The sequence below is a fragment of the Sarcophilus harrisii genome, chromosome 5 (genome assembly GCF_902635505.1).
Source record: "Sarcophilus harrisii chromosome 5, mSarHar1.11, whole genome shotgun sequence".
Classification (NCBI taxonomy): Eukaryota; Metazoa; Chordata; class Mammalia; order Dasyuromorphia; family Dasyuridae; genus Sarcophilus; species Sarcophilus harrisii.
Genome location: NC_045430.1, coordinates 49,007,009 through 49,023,870, shown reverse-complemented (window position 1 = coordinate 49,023,870; position 16,862 = coordinate 49,007,009). Strand labels below are relative to the sequence as shown.

The following is a 16,862-nucleotide window of genomic DNA, read 5'->3' as shown; positions in this document are numbered from 1 at the left end:
ATAAAAGAAGCACACTGATTCTACCATTGTCATCTGCAGATTCTAATCCTCTTCTTTTTGCTTTACTTTAAATGAACTTTAAATAAAGTCCTAGGGCCTTGAAGTGCCACTGTAGGTGTTGAATTGACTTTGGTCTCTCAAAGACTATGATCACAGAAGAAAAGTTCTAGTTGAATCTTCTGAACTAGCAAAACGCCACATAGCTTCAGTTATGTATTTATAGCTATGGTCTGAGTATTAACCAACTAGTTAGGTTCTTATCACCAGATTGTCTGCAATGGGCTGACTCTTTCATCAACAGCTACTTTGAATGACCTATTATTAAGTTATGAAATGGCTTGGGAGTCTGCATCTGTGGAAAGACCACCCACAGGCTCCAACAAAATGACACATCCTAGAACTATAATTGTAACTTATCAATATTAATCAATTATTTTAACATATTAAAATGGCAACTGTAAATATTATAATAGAATATATTTATCATAATCTTTTTAATATTTTCCTAATAATAATCTTGTTTGGGTAGGTAGGTTATTTCTGTTCAGTCATGTCCAACTCTTCATGATTCCATGATTTATTGGCAAAGACATTTCTTTTTCCAGCTCTTTTTACAGATGAGGAAACTGAGGCAATTAAGGTTAAGTGATTTGTCCAGAGTCCACACATCTAGTAAGTGTTTTGATCTAGATTTGACCTCAGATTTTTCTTACTCCAGACCCAGCACTCTATTTATTATGTCATCAAACTATCCAGGTAGTTAGTGCAAATAGTGTTATTTTTATTTTACAACTGAAGAAACAGATTCGAAGAGCTTAGAAAATTACCTGTGGTCAAATGCTAATTGTTTGAACAATTTCTCCTAACTCCAAGTTCTATATATTTTCTTTTTATTATATGTAACATCGAAAGTGGAAAGGGACTCATTTGGGTCTAAATTGAAATCTCAGCTGTGATGCTTATCACTATGTTACCTTGGAAAATTCACTCAGTTTCCTCATTTATGCAATGAGAGGGTTGTGCCGATGGCCTCTGAACTTTCTACTTCTCAATCCCATGACTGATCCTATGAAGAAAACTAAATATGGAAAATCTTGGGACTTGCCCAAAATGACACAGATCCTAAAGTAGTATGACTTCAAATTCAACTTGTTTGCCCCCTCCCATAATTCATAAAACAGAATAATTCTAGCCACATGTAAATGTCTATAATATAGTCGATACATAATTACAATCATAGGATATTAGTTATAAAGATTCAAATAACCCTTTCCATAATAATTGTGATATTTTGTATTCTCATCCTACTCAAAGCATGACTTAGATTTCTTAGTGAAAATGTTTATACTATTTATTTCAAAAGTCAATATATTAAACAATTTTTTCATAACTGAAATTAAATACTAACAAATTATTTTTCCTGAACTTCAAAAAATGTCTAAAAATAATTTTAAATATTCATTTTTTATATTTCCTCTTTTCTTCTTCAGGTGAAGGACTGTCAGAAAGAACTGTAGAAATCATTCTCTCTGTTACCTTGTGTATCCTTTCTATAATTCTCCTGGTGGCTGCTATTTTTGCATTTGCAAGGTAAGATGGACTTATAATAACATTTTTGGCATTTATAAGACTGTATACATTATTTGAGCCTCATCACCTCTAGATTAAGTAGGTTTTATACAGATGCAATCATGCAAACATTAAGCTGGTGAAAGAATTGAAATGAATGTCAGTTTGACTAAATATTGGTCTCATTGCTCTCTTCCCAGACCACAGAAGCCTCTAATGCTTGAATAGATGCTGTTATTTTATTTTTGCTGTACCTATATTCTATTTAGTGAAAATAATGGCAGCTAGTCTGGATTCCTTTCATATGTCTGACTTCTGATGATAATTCTCCCAAATATCCTTTTGTCTCTCATGTTCTCAAGTCTGGCTTTTTTTTTCCTCAAATATTCTACATATGGAACTTCAATGATCCATTTTAATAATTTTCTGAAGAGTAGGATGGCCTAGTGGAGGGGAAATTATTCATATCCATTTTCAGATTCATACTGATTGTAGGAAGGCAAGTCACTTCATTTGGTAGTATTATAGATATCACTCTAAGATTGTAAATGAAAGAAAAGGTATTGACCTGCATTAGTAAAAATCGTTTTTCTCATCTGGTATTTCCCAGACCATTAAAATTACACCTTCCATATCTGATAATCTCTTCCAGATTTGTAGTTGCTAAATTATAGAATACCAGACAGGGACAGTAAGGCAAAGTCCAGAAAGAATTTTATTAGCCAGAATACTTATAAAATAATTTTCTGCATTGATACATCTAGAACTATAGATTTAAAGCTGAAGGGAACCCTGAAAGTCTTTTAATCTAACATTACTCCCCATTTTACAGATAAGGAAACAGTCACAGAGGGATCAAGTGACTAGCCTACAATCACAGAGGTAGCAAATATTGGGGCAGTAGTGATGAAGGGAATAAAAGACAAAACTCCAGAATGAGTGCTCTTTACCCTACTGCCTCTAATTGAATTTTCTGGTTAAATGAAGTTAAGCAAACAATTATCATTTTGTTTGAAATCTTGGTGTTGAAAGATGCAATTATCTTGTGTAAGCACTTGTGAGGGGAAAATACCTGGATTTTCTTTGAAAATAATCCTTAAGAACATGTCTTATCATTATAATTAGACAGTGCTGCTGATTTAAGAAAAAAACATATTAGATATTGAAATAAATCTAGATTGATCTTAGAAGTTTTGTAGGGTGTTTTTTAGTCCTCAATAGTAATGTATTTTCGTATGAATTGCCCTTTTCTTGGTAAAGGAGAGAATGTACGATAAAATAAATAGTTGATTAAAGTTTTTTCTAACTTTTCTAATGCATTTTGTGCTCTTATCTATATATCTCAGTAATGTAATTTAGACACTAACATACATAACACATGAAAACAAAACACTAGTATTTCTAATGAATCTGTATTTCCTTTGGGGAAGTAAGCATATTTATAGAGCCTACTACATGCCTGGCACTATGTTAAGCATTTTTATGAATATTATCTCATTTGATCCTCACAAAAACTTTGTGAAATAGGTGCTATTGTTATCCCTATTTCACAGTTGAGACAAAAGTAAATAGAGTTTAACTCTATTCCCAGTATCACAGAGTTACAATGCACTTGAAGCTGGATTTATAAACTCAGGTTTTTCTTGACTCTAAGTACCTTAGACCTTGGGCACTTGACTTTTGTGGGTTCCCAATTTTCTCAGCTGTAAAATGAAAGGTTTTTGATGAGATTCTCGGCTAAGATCTCTTCCAGCTGTGAGGCAATACCCTATAAGGTTGATGATTCTGTTAGTTAATTTATAAATATGCATTAGGAAAACTTTGCTTCAACTCCTACCTTTAACACACATTGGCTTTTTGGCATACCATTCTTGTGTTCTCAGCCCTTTTGTGTCACCATACCAAAGCTTCGTGATGATTCCATAACTACATGGTACCTCTCCTACTTTTCATATATTGAGTGGTCCAAAAGCCTTAGTATGATTTTAAGCTCTCATAGTTCATACATGTTTTTATGATTATTATCACACAGCAGGGTTCTAAAGCTAGAAGGGACCTTAGAGGCACAGTCTAAACTCCTTTTGTAGATGACTAACCTGTGACCCAGGAAGGACAGTGATATTGCCCAAGGAGATACTAAGTGATCAAGTCTGGATTAGATCCTCTGAACCAAAACTGGGGCTCTTCCCACTCTTAAGTCTAAGACATCCACATTCTTAAGCCAACATACTCCATGGGACACATATGTGCATCAACTGAATAAGATTAGTAATACAGTTTATGGTCATAGATAATGAGTGTCTGAGTAAATCTAACTGTCTCATACAGAGGCAGCATGGAATAGTAGTTGAGAGAGTTTGATTTAGGATCAAGAAAACTGAATTCAAAGGATGTCTCAGATAGCTAAGTGAGCCCCTGTCCCTCACCTGTGCCTCAGGTTCCTCATATTCAAAATGAGAGGGTTAGAAATGATGGCCTCTAAAATTTCTTTCAGTTCTAAATCTATAATCCCATGACTCATACACCTTCCTCTACTTATTATACCTATTATGTGCCAAGCACTGTGCTAGAGAATGCACATATAAAAGTGTGATAGTTCTTTTCATGAGGATTATTATATTCTGTTTGCTAGAGTAGTCTTGATATTGAAACTTAACAAAAGAAATCATTGACATGATAATGGAAATAGACTATAGCTGGATTAGAAGAGAATTTTCTTTTAAATTTTTGGTGTACTTGTTTGTCTATGTCTCCTTTGTATTAGACTGAAGCTTCCTTGTCTGACTTCAGGGATCAGACAATTGAATCCATCAGTTTCATTATTTTCTAATTTTCTTAGACATGTTAAAGTCACAAATATGTATTCCCTAAAAAAATTACCAAGATGTTTTCTTACTTTGTTCAGCTATTTTCTACCTTGCTTGTCCTAGAATTCGACAGAAGCAGAAAGAGGGGGGCACATACTCTCCGCGGGATGCAGAAATTATTGACACCAAATTCAAGCTGGATCAGTTTATCACAGTGGCAGACCTGGAGCTGAAGGATGAGAGATTAACTCGGTAAGCACAGTCCTTTGGTAAAACAGTAGTCTGAAGGATCTGTAGCCATGACCCCATTCTGACCTATGCTTGTTGGAAGTGTTTGTGGTACTCTTATTTACACAGGTCACTCAGATCATCTTTCAAAGGGTGACCTTCTTCTTCCACACACTTCTCACTAGTGTTCAGAGAATTACTTAATCTTCCTTATTTTTAGACTACAGTAAAGATTTAGGTAAAAAAAATCATAAAACATAGTTTCCAGTGAGAAAAGAAGCTTTAAGAAAACTTTTGCTTGATAAATATTTTCAGATAATGTCAAGAAGTTGATACTTGGTCATGTACAAAAGCATCCACATTCTTAATGTGGCTTAATAATCATTACATAAAATTCATTGTTTTATAATGACTGTCTTTGTTTGAATCATTCCTTTAGCATAAAAATACTGCTTTAATATTTTTATATTTAATTTTGTTAGGATCCTAAAACATGGATTAGCAATGATATCAAAAGATGCTAAATATTTTGAGATAAAATACAAAGATAAAATGTCATAAAACGAATAATAATAAAATTCATATGCTACTCCAAATTCTACAATTTGTGATTATTAAAAAGAACTATTTATAACAACTTGTTATTACTCCAGGAATGTATTCTAAGGGTCAAAATGTTTTCATAATTAAACACTTTATTGTTACAAGCATCTTTACTGATTTTGTAGAAATTGTTAAAAGGTCTCAGTAAGACCTGAAATAATATGCCTTTGGGGTAAGTACTGGAATACTGATCTAGGAAATGATTCCTCCAGGGAGAACAGAATTTATAAGACAAAAACAAACAATTATTATGGTCTCTAAGGTGATGACATGGAAAGTTTGGACAGAGAAAGAATAAAATTATTTGTGATTGTCATAAGCACCTCACTGTGTGAATTATAGGTTGACTTTGTGTAGATATGTCCAGGAAATCTATATCTATATCTATATTTATATATATAATACATGCTGTGAAAAGAAATGTCATGTACAAGTTATTGATTCAGTTGCTACAAAGTGAACTTTATTCATTGTTATTATGTCTGAATTGCAAACATAACATTTGAGAACTGGAGATAAATTGACTTTCATTTAACTATAATTTAATGATTATCATTTTACCTGAATACATAATTCTCATAAAGGGTTTTTCCATTTTAATTTACTTTATGCAAAAGTAATTTCTAAATATTGCTCTAGAAATATATTTGACTATTTTGGTCTAATATTTTTATTTGATTTGTTGGATTTTCAATATTCATTGCTTAAGGTTCTAATTTTTTTATTTAAATAAAGAAGTATAGGATTTGACCTTTGATTTCACTATTATAGGAAATTCCCTTTGTCAATGTAAGCCCATACCTTCTCTACATTGTCTTAGAGAATAGCCTATATCAGTAAGAGATTATTTGCCCAAAATCACATAGCCAGTAGATAGAAGAGGCAAAACACCAGATCTCCCGGTTTTACAGTTAGCTCTCTATTCACTATGCTACATTGCCTCTCTATCCTTAGTAGATACATATTTGCATACATGCATATACTTGTAAAATATAAGTCACATGCAACATAATGAGCTTTACTGGATTTCCTATTGAAACTCATCTAAGCAGTTTTCACTTGACAGTGTTGCTGAACTCTCCTGTCAATCAATTAATATACATTTATTATTGAGTATTAAGTGCTAGGCACTGCTCTAAGGAATGGAGATCCAAAAAAGAGGCAAAAACCAGTCATAGTTCCCAAGAAACTTATAATCTAATGAATTATTATAGGTTAATATGATAGGCTACTGATAATCTTCATATTTAAATGGACCACAAGCTGCTATGCTAAGATTTCAAAAAAATGAGTCCTTAGATGAGTAACATCAATAACAGGCACCTAAGTGATTTGCAAATGAAAAAAGGCATTTCTGTCAAAAACTAATAAAATGCTAAAGGTTTATAATCTTTCCAACAGATCCCCTTTCACTGGCAAATAGCCACACATTGATCATTATGATACATAAAGATACATCGAAGAAGTGAATTAACAATGTTTTGTGAGAAAGTAAGGCAAGAATCTGTTACCAGCTAGGTGTCAAGGAATAATCGAGGAATATTTGTTGAAGGTGATGACATTTAAGTTGAACTTTAAAGAAGTCAACTTCTGAAACAGAAGAGGAAAGGGCAGTGTGGGAAACAATATGAACAAATATATGGATGTAGGTAATTGCAGAGTGTGTTCTGGATACATAAATAGTTGTCCATTTTAGTAGAGCATAAGTATATGAAGAGGAATAGGAAGTTGTAATACACACACACAAATAGGATTTAAAAATTGTGGAAGAATTTAAATGTGACCTTGTTTCAGTAAGTATTAGCTATTATTGCTAATATGAAGAAGCTTAACATGAAGTAGGCTTCATGTTAATTGAGTACTATAAGGTTTGCAAAGCACTTAAATATATTTTCTCATTTGATCCTCATGAGAATTCTGCAAAGTAGCAGCTATTGTTATCTGCATTTTATAAAGAATTGTGGCTCTAAAAGGTCAAAAGTGGCTTTTCCAGAGTCACACAACTGCTAAATATCCAGGTCTTTCTGAATCCAGGTCCAGCCTTCCATTTTTATATCACCAACTACTTGTTAGACATTTATTAGGTATCACAATATCTAATGAGATATCACAATGAAACAGAAAATCCCATAGGAATCTCAAGCTTTACATATTTAAAAGAAAATGAATTGTTTTCTGTATAAAAACAACCCCCCCCCACTGCAACAAAACAATCCTCTTCCAAATTTCCCTATTTTTGTTATTTAGATTTCCAGTCTTATTGGAATCTATCTCTCTTAACTTTCACTTACCCTATATCCAATTAGTTACCTAATCGATTTCTACTAGAAATTAGAATTACTTTAGGAAGGAAGATAATGTGCTCAATTTTGAACATTTTGAGTTTGAAGTGCCAGTGGAAAATTCATGTGAAGAGTCTGGATTTCAGTAGAGTTGTTAGATATGGAGATAGAGATTTAAGAATTATCTGAAGAGAAGTTATAGTTGAATCCAAGAACATAAATGGATCTATCAGTGATAAAATGGAAATGGAGAAGAAAATGACAAGTTACTCCTATATTTTTGCCTAGAAAACTCTGAATAGGATCCCAAAGAGTTGGATATGATAAAAAATGAAAAACAAACAAGCAAAACAATTTAATGATAATAATAAGATGAAAATGATCAAGAGTAGGATAGGGATAGGTGAAGATTGGTATGCAGAACTCCCAGATGGCACCTTCTCTTCAATTTACAATCTTAGAGAATTATCTACAGCAGTAAGAGGAAAAGTGACCATCTTGTATGTGTCAGAAGAAGGTTGCTCAAATCTTCATGGCTTTGAAGTTTGACTCTTTACTTGCTATATTATGTTGTCTCTCAAATGAGAATAAAAAGATATTTTTCAGTGGTTCAGAAGAAACAGTATCTGGTAGGTAGTTAACAAATGCTTGTTGAATTGATGAATCATCTAGAAGGCAGGGAGTCATTAGCATTCCTAAGTATTAAATCTTCTATAGGCATTACTTTTAAAAAGCTGTCCATTATATTCTATTATCTTCTATGCATTTTGATGCCTATCCTTATATTATACTTCTTTAGATCAGTGCCTTTCTTTTTACTCTAAAGAGAAAAGAAAACAACTTGTCACTCTATTTACAAACATCTTCCTTTGTTATTGGTTTCATCCTTTTGCAATATAGTGTTCTGTTTTATCCATAGCTATTTCATTTCATTCAATTACACTAAAGTGATCCATCATTTTATTTAGATTTAGTTCAATAAAACATGAATCATTAAAGAAAGTTTTTTTTTCATGAATGGATGTATCAGAATGGAATATGCATAGAAATTATTGGGTAATGGGGATTACCCATTACACATGCAACAAAACAATGAATTCTTCATTAAATTTGTTTTTGTGAGTCCATGTTTTGATGTTTTAGTTTAAGTGTCTAACCAAGGAGCCTTGTTTTAGAGATAATTCCATAGAAAATGTAACAGGACTCTTAAGGAGCAGTCCTTGCATTATTTGAAATTTCAGGATATTTCAGTTTTGTTTGTATTTTTCCTGGAGGAGGGAAATCACTGAATCCACTGTAACTATTTTGTTGGACTGGATAGATCAATTAACTTAGCAGTATCTCTGCCTCCAAGGAGGTTACTTTTTAATGGGAGAAGCCAGCACACAAAAGAGGGATAAAGAATGGAAAGGGTGAAGGGGCATATGATAGGGTATGGCCATAAAGTCAGAAATGCTGTAGGAAGGGGAATGAAGGTTTATTTGTCAGGGTCCCTATTTAAAATGGAGATCCTTGAAGTATCTCAGAAATGGGAAAAAGTGAAGAAGGCAACTAAAGGGCATAGAGACTAGAGCACTGACCCTAAGGAGGTTCAAATCTGGTTCAGTTCAAATTTGTGCTCATATATTTCATATTTTCTAGTTGTATGATCCTGGGCAAGTAGCTTAACCTAGATTGCCTTGAGGGAAAAAGAATATAGGACAAAGACTAGTATGGCAGGTGAATGTTCCAAAATGAGGATGCTCCAGGTATTGAGGGAAGTACAAATAATATTTTTCCAAAAATGTATATGCAAAAGAATATAAAGAGAACAAGTATAATGTAGTGAAGTGGTTTTAGAGAATGAGTATTAGTACTTGGAGACTCCCAGAAAAGTCTGTGTACGTGTCCGTGTGTGTGTGCATGTACAAGAAAGAAGGATTCACTGAGGTAGAGGTGAGAAATATGTGCGTTCTGGGCATGGGGAGAGCTAAGGCAAAGGATATGGAATACCAAGAATGCTGGTTTATTTGGATCCTAGATACATGAGGGGATTACTGAACAATGAGGTTGGAAAGATTGACTAGAGTCAGATTGTGAAGACTTTTGAAATCTAAACACTATTTCACTATATAGAAATATGGAGCCACTGGAATTTGCCAAGTAGGAAAGTAGCATGGTAAAATCTAAGCCTTGAGGTGGGGGGAGGAGGGAAGAGGGGGAAGAGAGAAACAGAACACTTTCCTGGCACTATACAGGATGTCCTAAAAAGTCTTAGTTCAGTTTTTTAGTTTTAGAACATCCTGTACCAAATGGATTGGAGGAGAAAGAAATATGAGTTGAGAGATTAATTAAGGAGCTTTTATCATAATCTAGATAAAGATTTATAGCAGAGTCTTTCTGCCTAAGTGACTGAAGCTTAATTAGAGTCTGAGTAGGTCTATGGAGACAGTTCCTAAGTAAAACAATTACTCTTTGGAAGTATTTGTTTCCCCACAAGATTTTATTATTAGTTCTAATGCCAAAAGTTTATTTTTTCATTGATTTCATCGTTTTTTGCATGCCCTTTCATTTATAGTTGAATAGCCATGAAATTCCAAGTTCATATTTGTTAGGAAAAGATGAAATGTTATTTTGATGGTTGTTTTCAAATTTTAAATTTTATACATTATTTTTAGTTTAGGCACGAGGGGCCTAAACTAGCTGTCAAAAATCTGTCAAAGAATGTAGTTTCCAGTAAAATTCAGGCTTCCTGTATATGCTACCCTTGTTATTAAATAATATGGCATGGTAAATAAAGTATTAGACCAGGAATCAGGAAGTTTCATTTTCCTGAGGTCAAATCTGTGTTAAACATGTTTGCCTCAGTTTTCTCATCTATAAAATGAATCGAAGAAGGAAAAGGCAAACCTTTCCAGTGTCTCTGCCAAGAAAAGCCCAAATGGTGTTATGAAGAGTCAAATATGATTAAAATCATGACTCACATTATTTTTCAGAAATGCCAAACAACGCACTTTTGACATGTTTTCAAAACCACATAGAGTTTTTTCCTGAGACAAAGTGAAAAGAGTTTTTGAGTGTTCTTCATTAAGTATTCATTGGTCTTCATAAGATTATCCAACTAGAGCTTAACAGCCTTAAAGCAAGCCCCTCAGTTTACTAATGAGGAAACTGAGATACAGGGAGATAAAGCTATTTACCCAAGCCAGAATTTCTTTTAAGAATTCACTGAATCCTCTTTCAAGAGTAATTTATATATAGCCCAATTTAGTATTAAGTATATAAATTTACTATTAGGTATTTGGTATTAGGAACTTTGGGTTCCATCTAAGATTAAACTTTTATATGATTTCTTTTTATTTCTTTTTTATTAATTAAAACTTTTTATTTACAAAACATATGCATGGGTAATTTTTCAACACTGACCCTTGCAAAACTTTCTGTACCAAATTTTCCTTCCTTCTTTCCCCCAACCCCTTCCCCTAGATGGCAGGTAGTCCAATACATGTTAAATATGTAATTTCTAAAAGAAAAACTTCAACAGGTTGATTCAAAAGAACCAGCCTTGGAATCAGGAAAACTGACATCTTTTTCTGTCACAAACTGACTGTGTAGCCCAGCAGCTCTCTAAGATTGGATTGTTTATCTTCATTGGTAGTGTTTGGATTTTTTTTAACTGAGAGTTTTGTAACTATGCCAGTTAAATCATAGACCCAATATAAATGGAGGATGTGTATAAGGAGGGGTAATGCCAGCCTGGTGTAGGGAGCAGGGAACCAATCTAAGTCCACAAAACCCATTCCGTTGTTCCAGGTAATATTTCAGTCCTCCAAGGAGTTATATAGATTATATAATGGAATTGTAATAAACGTCATATGCATATAGCATGGAGGTCAAGCAGGTGTTCTTCATCTGGAATTTATGAATTTGCTTTTTAAAAACATTTTATTTTAAACATTTCAAAACATGATCTTGAGAAGGGGTCTAAAAAAGTCCATAATACACAGAAAAGCTTACAAATTCCTAATCTAAAGGGATTTTATATTAAGCTTTTGGTTATGAAAATGACTGCTGAACTAATTTCTTTTTGTAAAATGCTGTATTTTCATACATTAGTCTTACTTTAAGTAAGATTAATAAATCTTGGTGACTATCACCTTAAATGGGAAATGTCCTACAATCCTTTCTGAAGAGCCTGCATCAGAAATTATTGCAAGTACCAAGATAAAAGACAACCACTCTTGATCTGTTTATTCTAAATATTTATCTGGCTGGTGGATGTATTGGGAGAAGAGTGTGGTGGTGATAGGGAAAGAAAAGTTATAGATATGTTTTTACTCTTACAGAGCTGTAAGGTTGCAGTAAGTAAAAAAGAAATTTGATTGATGTTAAAAATCATGCACAAAATTACTGTTTGGATTAATTTAGTAGCAGAAATCTAACACTAATTTAAGTTTTATATCAGTAATTATCATCCAGAGTCTAGCCATCAGACAATATTGTCTGAATCCAACAGTTAGTAAGTATCCAGGAGGATAATGAAGATCTTAACAAATTCAGTACATATTTTCTCAAAGTAGCAAAAAACAAAACAAAACAAATCCAAGAACAATGGAGTATGCTCATCTACTAAATCAATAATGGATCTTTACTTTCAGATACTCTTCATTTTTCTTTAGACGCAAGGACATATTTGTCATCCAGTAAGTCACTGTGTTATAACTGCAGTGTTGACAGGTGGTGTGGTATTATTGCATTTTACATTATGTAATTTATTCAGGCTCTACTTATGTGTGTTCATTTTTCCAAAGCAAAAAAAAATACATATATGTTATGATGTGTTTCTCTTTCCTAGCTATTCTTCTTCATTGCATGTCAGTGCTACTTTTTGTGTTTTTATTAGCATGTGTAAATGACTATGCATTCATAAACTTAATATTGCACATATTTAAAGTAATTATTATGGACTCATAATTATATAAATTTTCGTCTTGAAAAATTATCCTCCTTCAGTGAAAGTCACTATACCAATTTATTATTCTATTAGTGTGACAACTTGTGGATCTGCTTATCTAAATCACAGATTAGAAACTAAACTCCTTTTCTCCCCTCAAATACAAAAACAAAACATCAAGCAGTTTTCTGTGAACATCTGAAAAGAAAAATACCAGCTTCCCTAACCCTAACCCCTTGCTGAAGAAAACTACTAAACATGTGACCAGCTGTGAAGGCTGGTACATATTTCCCCCGTGGTCAGAAGTATCCCCTTGTTTTCCCTTGCAAAATGATCTACATGCTTGTGGAAGGACATAGAAAAAGGTCAAATTAGGCAGAGCTTCAATCCAGTTGCTATCCAAATGCAGCTTACCCCAAATTCAATAAACAGCTCACTAAATGAAAAGATGTGAGGGTAAATCAAATGGCAAATGACTTGAATTTCAGGTCCATCCCAAATGAGTCAGTTTCTTCAATTCAACAAAAATATAACAATTGATCACCTACTTCTCAGGAAACTATAAAGACAAAATAGGCCCTGTTCTCAAACAGCTTAAATTCTACTCTTTAATAAGTGAATCTCAGATTTTTATGGCTCATTTCAAACTCAAACCTTGATACTCTAATAGGGTAGTATTAAATCATAGCATATTCTAGTACTAGGCTTCTAAATTTATTAGGTCATTTTATTCAGTCTAAGAATAATCACAACAGAATAAATCAATTCACTTCCAAAATTTACAAAGATGAGAGTTCTGAAATTGTATTAATACATTTTTCTTTTAAATCAACTTATGATGAAATTTCCTTGTAGTAAGGTTGAAATAATTTTATGAAAATAAGTTTTTCACTAAGAATCTGCAGTTGTCAAAGGAAAATGGATAATGCTTTTGATCTAAAGATAACACCACATATAAAATATTCATTACCAACTAGTACTCAGAGGTGAGACCTCTCTGCATTCCAGGTTAACAAGTGGCCAAATATTATTTCATTGAGTGACTCACCCAATTGTCTTTCTTCTTCAACATAATATAAAATTTTAAAAAATCTTCTCTCTTCTTGTCATAAGTACTTTAGAGGAAATCTCACTGCTTTTATAGCCCATAAGTAACATTTCTTTCTAGAATGAATGACAGATTCCTTGACCACTGTTAGCCTCTCATGTTCAACAGAGATTCAAATCTTTTACTTAAGATACCTAATGTGAATAGTTGTATTCTCTGGTCCTTTATAAATAACCATCTACATATGAAATATGAAAGGCATCATAGCAAAGGAGATAGCAGTTTTGAAATTATGAAAATCTAATAATTTCAAATCCTGATTGTATCATATACCAACAGTGTTACAATGTATGTTACTTGATTTTTCTGTGCCACAGGCAACTTGCCGAAAAGGACTTGACAAGACCAAAGAAGGCATTTGGCCAATTAGAATGTTGAAAAATGACTCAGGAAGATCTAGCTTCAAGTTCTGCTTATTCCACTTATTAGCTAAGTGACACTGAACAAATCACTAAGGTTCTTTTGAGTTTCAGTTTCTTCATTTGTAAAATGAAAAAGTTTACTAAATAGGTTCTAAAGTACCTTTCCCTCTCTAGACCCATAATTTTATGATATGTATTAATAGATATTGAGTATACTGCACTTCAAGGGGAGTTTAGACCCCCAAAAAAGAAATAATAATAAATTGAAGTGGAAATAATTCTTTTTAATTGCAAGATCTATGATAAAATAATTCTAGTTTTTTTTTTTTCCTACTCTAGATTGCTCTCCATACAAATTGACTTTAGGAAAAGAGATTCATTTCTAACCTCAATTACAGAAAAGGACTCACATTTGCCTGCCTTCCCTGGTTGATGATTCAAACTATACATACTTCTTTTCTGGCTGTTAACATGCCATCAATCCCATCTTCATTAAAGTCCTAGCTGAACACCTTCATGTCCACCTCTTCACCTTCATCATTATCGCATCCAATAGGTGAACCAGGGCTGTCAGCAGAGGCATCATTCTGTCCATCAACTGGTGTATCAGCTTCTACTCCATTGTCCCCAGAGATACCTTCATTTGTGTCCCAAGTTTTAAATTGAAACTGTATGGTTCAGCAAGTAAAAGGTCTGTTGGGGCTTTGGAGATAGTCATGCCAATGAGGAGGAGCACAGTGAAATGGGAGATTTTCTGCCTTCCTTGCCCTGGAAATCTGAACTCGGCCTCTTGACATCCCTGAGAATAACTTTCCTGCCTTTTGCCCTCCTCTAGTCAGGCTTGCTTTGTCTCTTCTTGCTGCTATTTCTGACAGTCCTTCTGCTCACCACAGTCAATGCTTTGGCTGCAAGGGTTTAGCTATCAATTATTCTGTGATTCATTTTCCAACTCTAATAATAAAGGGTACATTACCTTGCCCTTGCTGTAGAGGGTGTTCATGGTCAAATATGCAGAACTAGGCATCAGTATAAAAACTTGAATTAAGTATAACAGTGAATAGGAAATGTTGGGTCTGCAGAAAAACATTTTTTAAAGGGACTTGTAAGGAAACTCAGAATGAAAAGGGAAAAAGGAAACATCAAAAAAACCCCACAGTTCAAAATATTGATTTGAATGCTTCAATATTATTCTAAAAGTAGAAACATTAATTTAAACACTTGCTTAAGTGATCCAATAAAAGAGATCCCAGGCTTGGAGTCAGAACATCTAATGTATTCTAATGTATTTCAATGTAGAATATGCTACATACTTCCTGTGCAACATTGGCTATTTCCCTTTAACTCTTGAGGCTACAGTTTCCTTATTGGTAAAGAGAAGGTATCAAATAAGTTGATATCTAAAGTCCCTTCCAACTCTAAAGTCTATTATCTCATAAAAATAAATTTATATTTTCATAAAGTTGCAGGCATAGTCTTTCTTTTTTTTTTTTTGAAAAAATTGGAAAGAGTTATCCAATAAGTTTGTTTTCTTATCATCAAAATAGAATGTTTTTTTTGTTTGTTTGTTTTCTTTTGTTTTTTGCATGGATAAATCTGCTATTTGGTTTAATTACACAAAGTAAGCAAAGTTAGTAAGGTTTTTTTTTTTGCCTTCTTAATGTAACATAATTGGTTAAATACACATCTCTCCTTTTTTTCTCCCCTTGTATCATCAGTAATGCTGGATTAAGCTTCCTGTCTATGGATTATCTGTGCCTTTCTATTTGGGCTAAATTTTAATTCCCTGTAGATTTCAACTGACTGACCTTGAGAGTAAGCTGAGTCTGTGTGACAATATGGTCTTCAATCACCACTGCCAACATAAATAAATGGTTTGTTTCTGGATCTATCAGGAGTAATCTGAGTGGAATTTAGGTTTTTGATAGACTTAAAAAAAAAGCCAAGACATGAAATAATACCCTTTCTCAAAAAAGAGGGGGAGGGGCAGTATCCTAGGATTTAAGGCAGCTTTGAATCTGATAGTTTAAAGTGCTACCTCTATATTGAAAAATTTAGAATTACATTATTATAGAGAAATTTCCCTCACAATCAGTAGGATGATTATCTTTACATTATGAGCTCATCATTCTGAATGAATCTATGAAAAAAGACTATTGTCAGAAGAAATTTTTTTCACTTGACCTACATGAAACCTTTATTAGATGCCTACTGTGTACTCTGTATTCTAAGAGGCAGTTAAAAAAATAATTCCATCACTATGAGGAGATAAAAATATCTGTCCTTGCAAAATAGCACTGTTAATGTATATGTAAATTGATCTCAGTTGCAAGTTATTATGTCTGTCTAATCAGACAATTGTCCCTACAAGAAACATAATCACCTCATCAATGCTTAATCATCACCTGTATCCTCAGGTGACTTTTCCAACTCCACAAACATTTTCCCATTTCTCCTAAACTCCAATATATATTAACCAAAGCTGTCCACTTATTCTTCAAACAAATTAATTTTTTCGAACAACAAGAAGTATAATAGCTTCAAAACACAGATAACCACTATTCCCATAATCCCAGCTTTAGAATTGAGCTCATTATCTGGGTGATTTGAACCAAAATGTCACTTTTATTTGAACATGCAGACAACTGATGCAAATAATATTTTTTGACTTGGATCAGGTCTTGTCCAGGTCTGACAATTTATCTATTTTGCCATTTAGCTGCATCTAGGATTTAAGAAGGTCAAAATTTATCCTTATCCTTTCTACTTTTGTTTTAGATATCCAACTATGAACACACCAAAATCAATGAATTTTATTTTACTTTTCTTTTTTGCTCGTTTTATTTTTTTATTGAATCGTCCATTGCTATTGATGATGTAGAAGAAAGTAAAAAATAGTAGTATTTGTTACTTTGAGTGTCATTTATAGAACAAACACTTGACTTCCTAATTGAATATGAAACATTTCACTCT

The 16,862-nt window shown here is 33.1% G+C and overlaps 1 protein-coding gene across 1 annotated transcript in view; it reads left to right on the top strand.

The window, feature by feature from the left end:
• The window catches only part of PTPRQ (protein tyrosine phosphatase receptor type Q), a 313,790-nt gene that overhangs the window by 250,735 nt on the left and 46,193 nt on the right, over window positions 1-16,862 (top strand). The window contains exons 53-54 of the mRNA XM_031941204.1: window positions 1,491-1,590; window positions 4,500-4,628. Of these exons, the coding sequence (XP_031797064.1) occupies window positions 1,491-1,590; window positions 4,500-4,628 (229 nt within the window). The remainder of the gene's footprint in view (window positions 1-1,490; window positions 1,591-4,499; window positions 4,629-16,862) is intronic.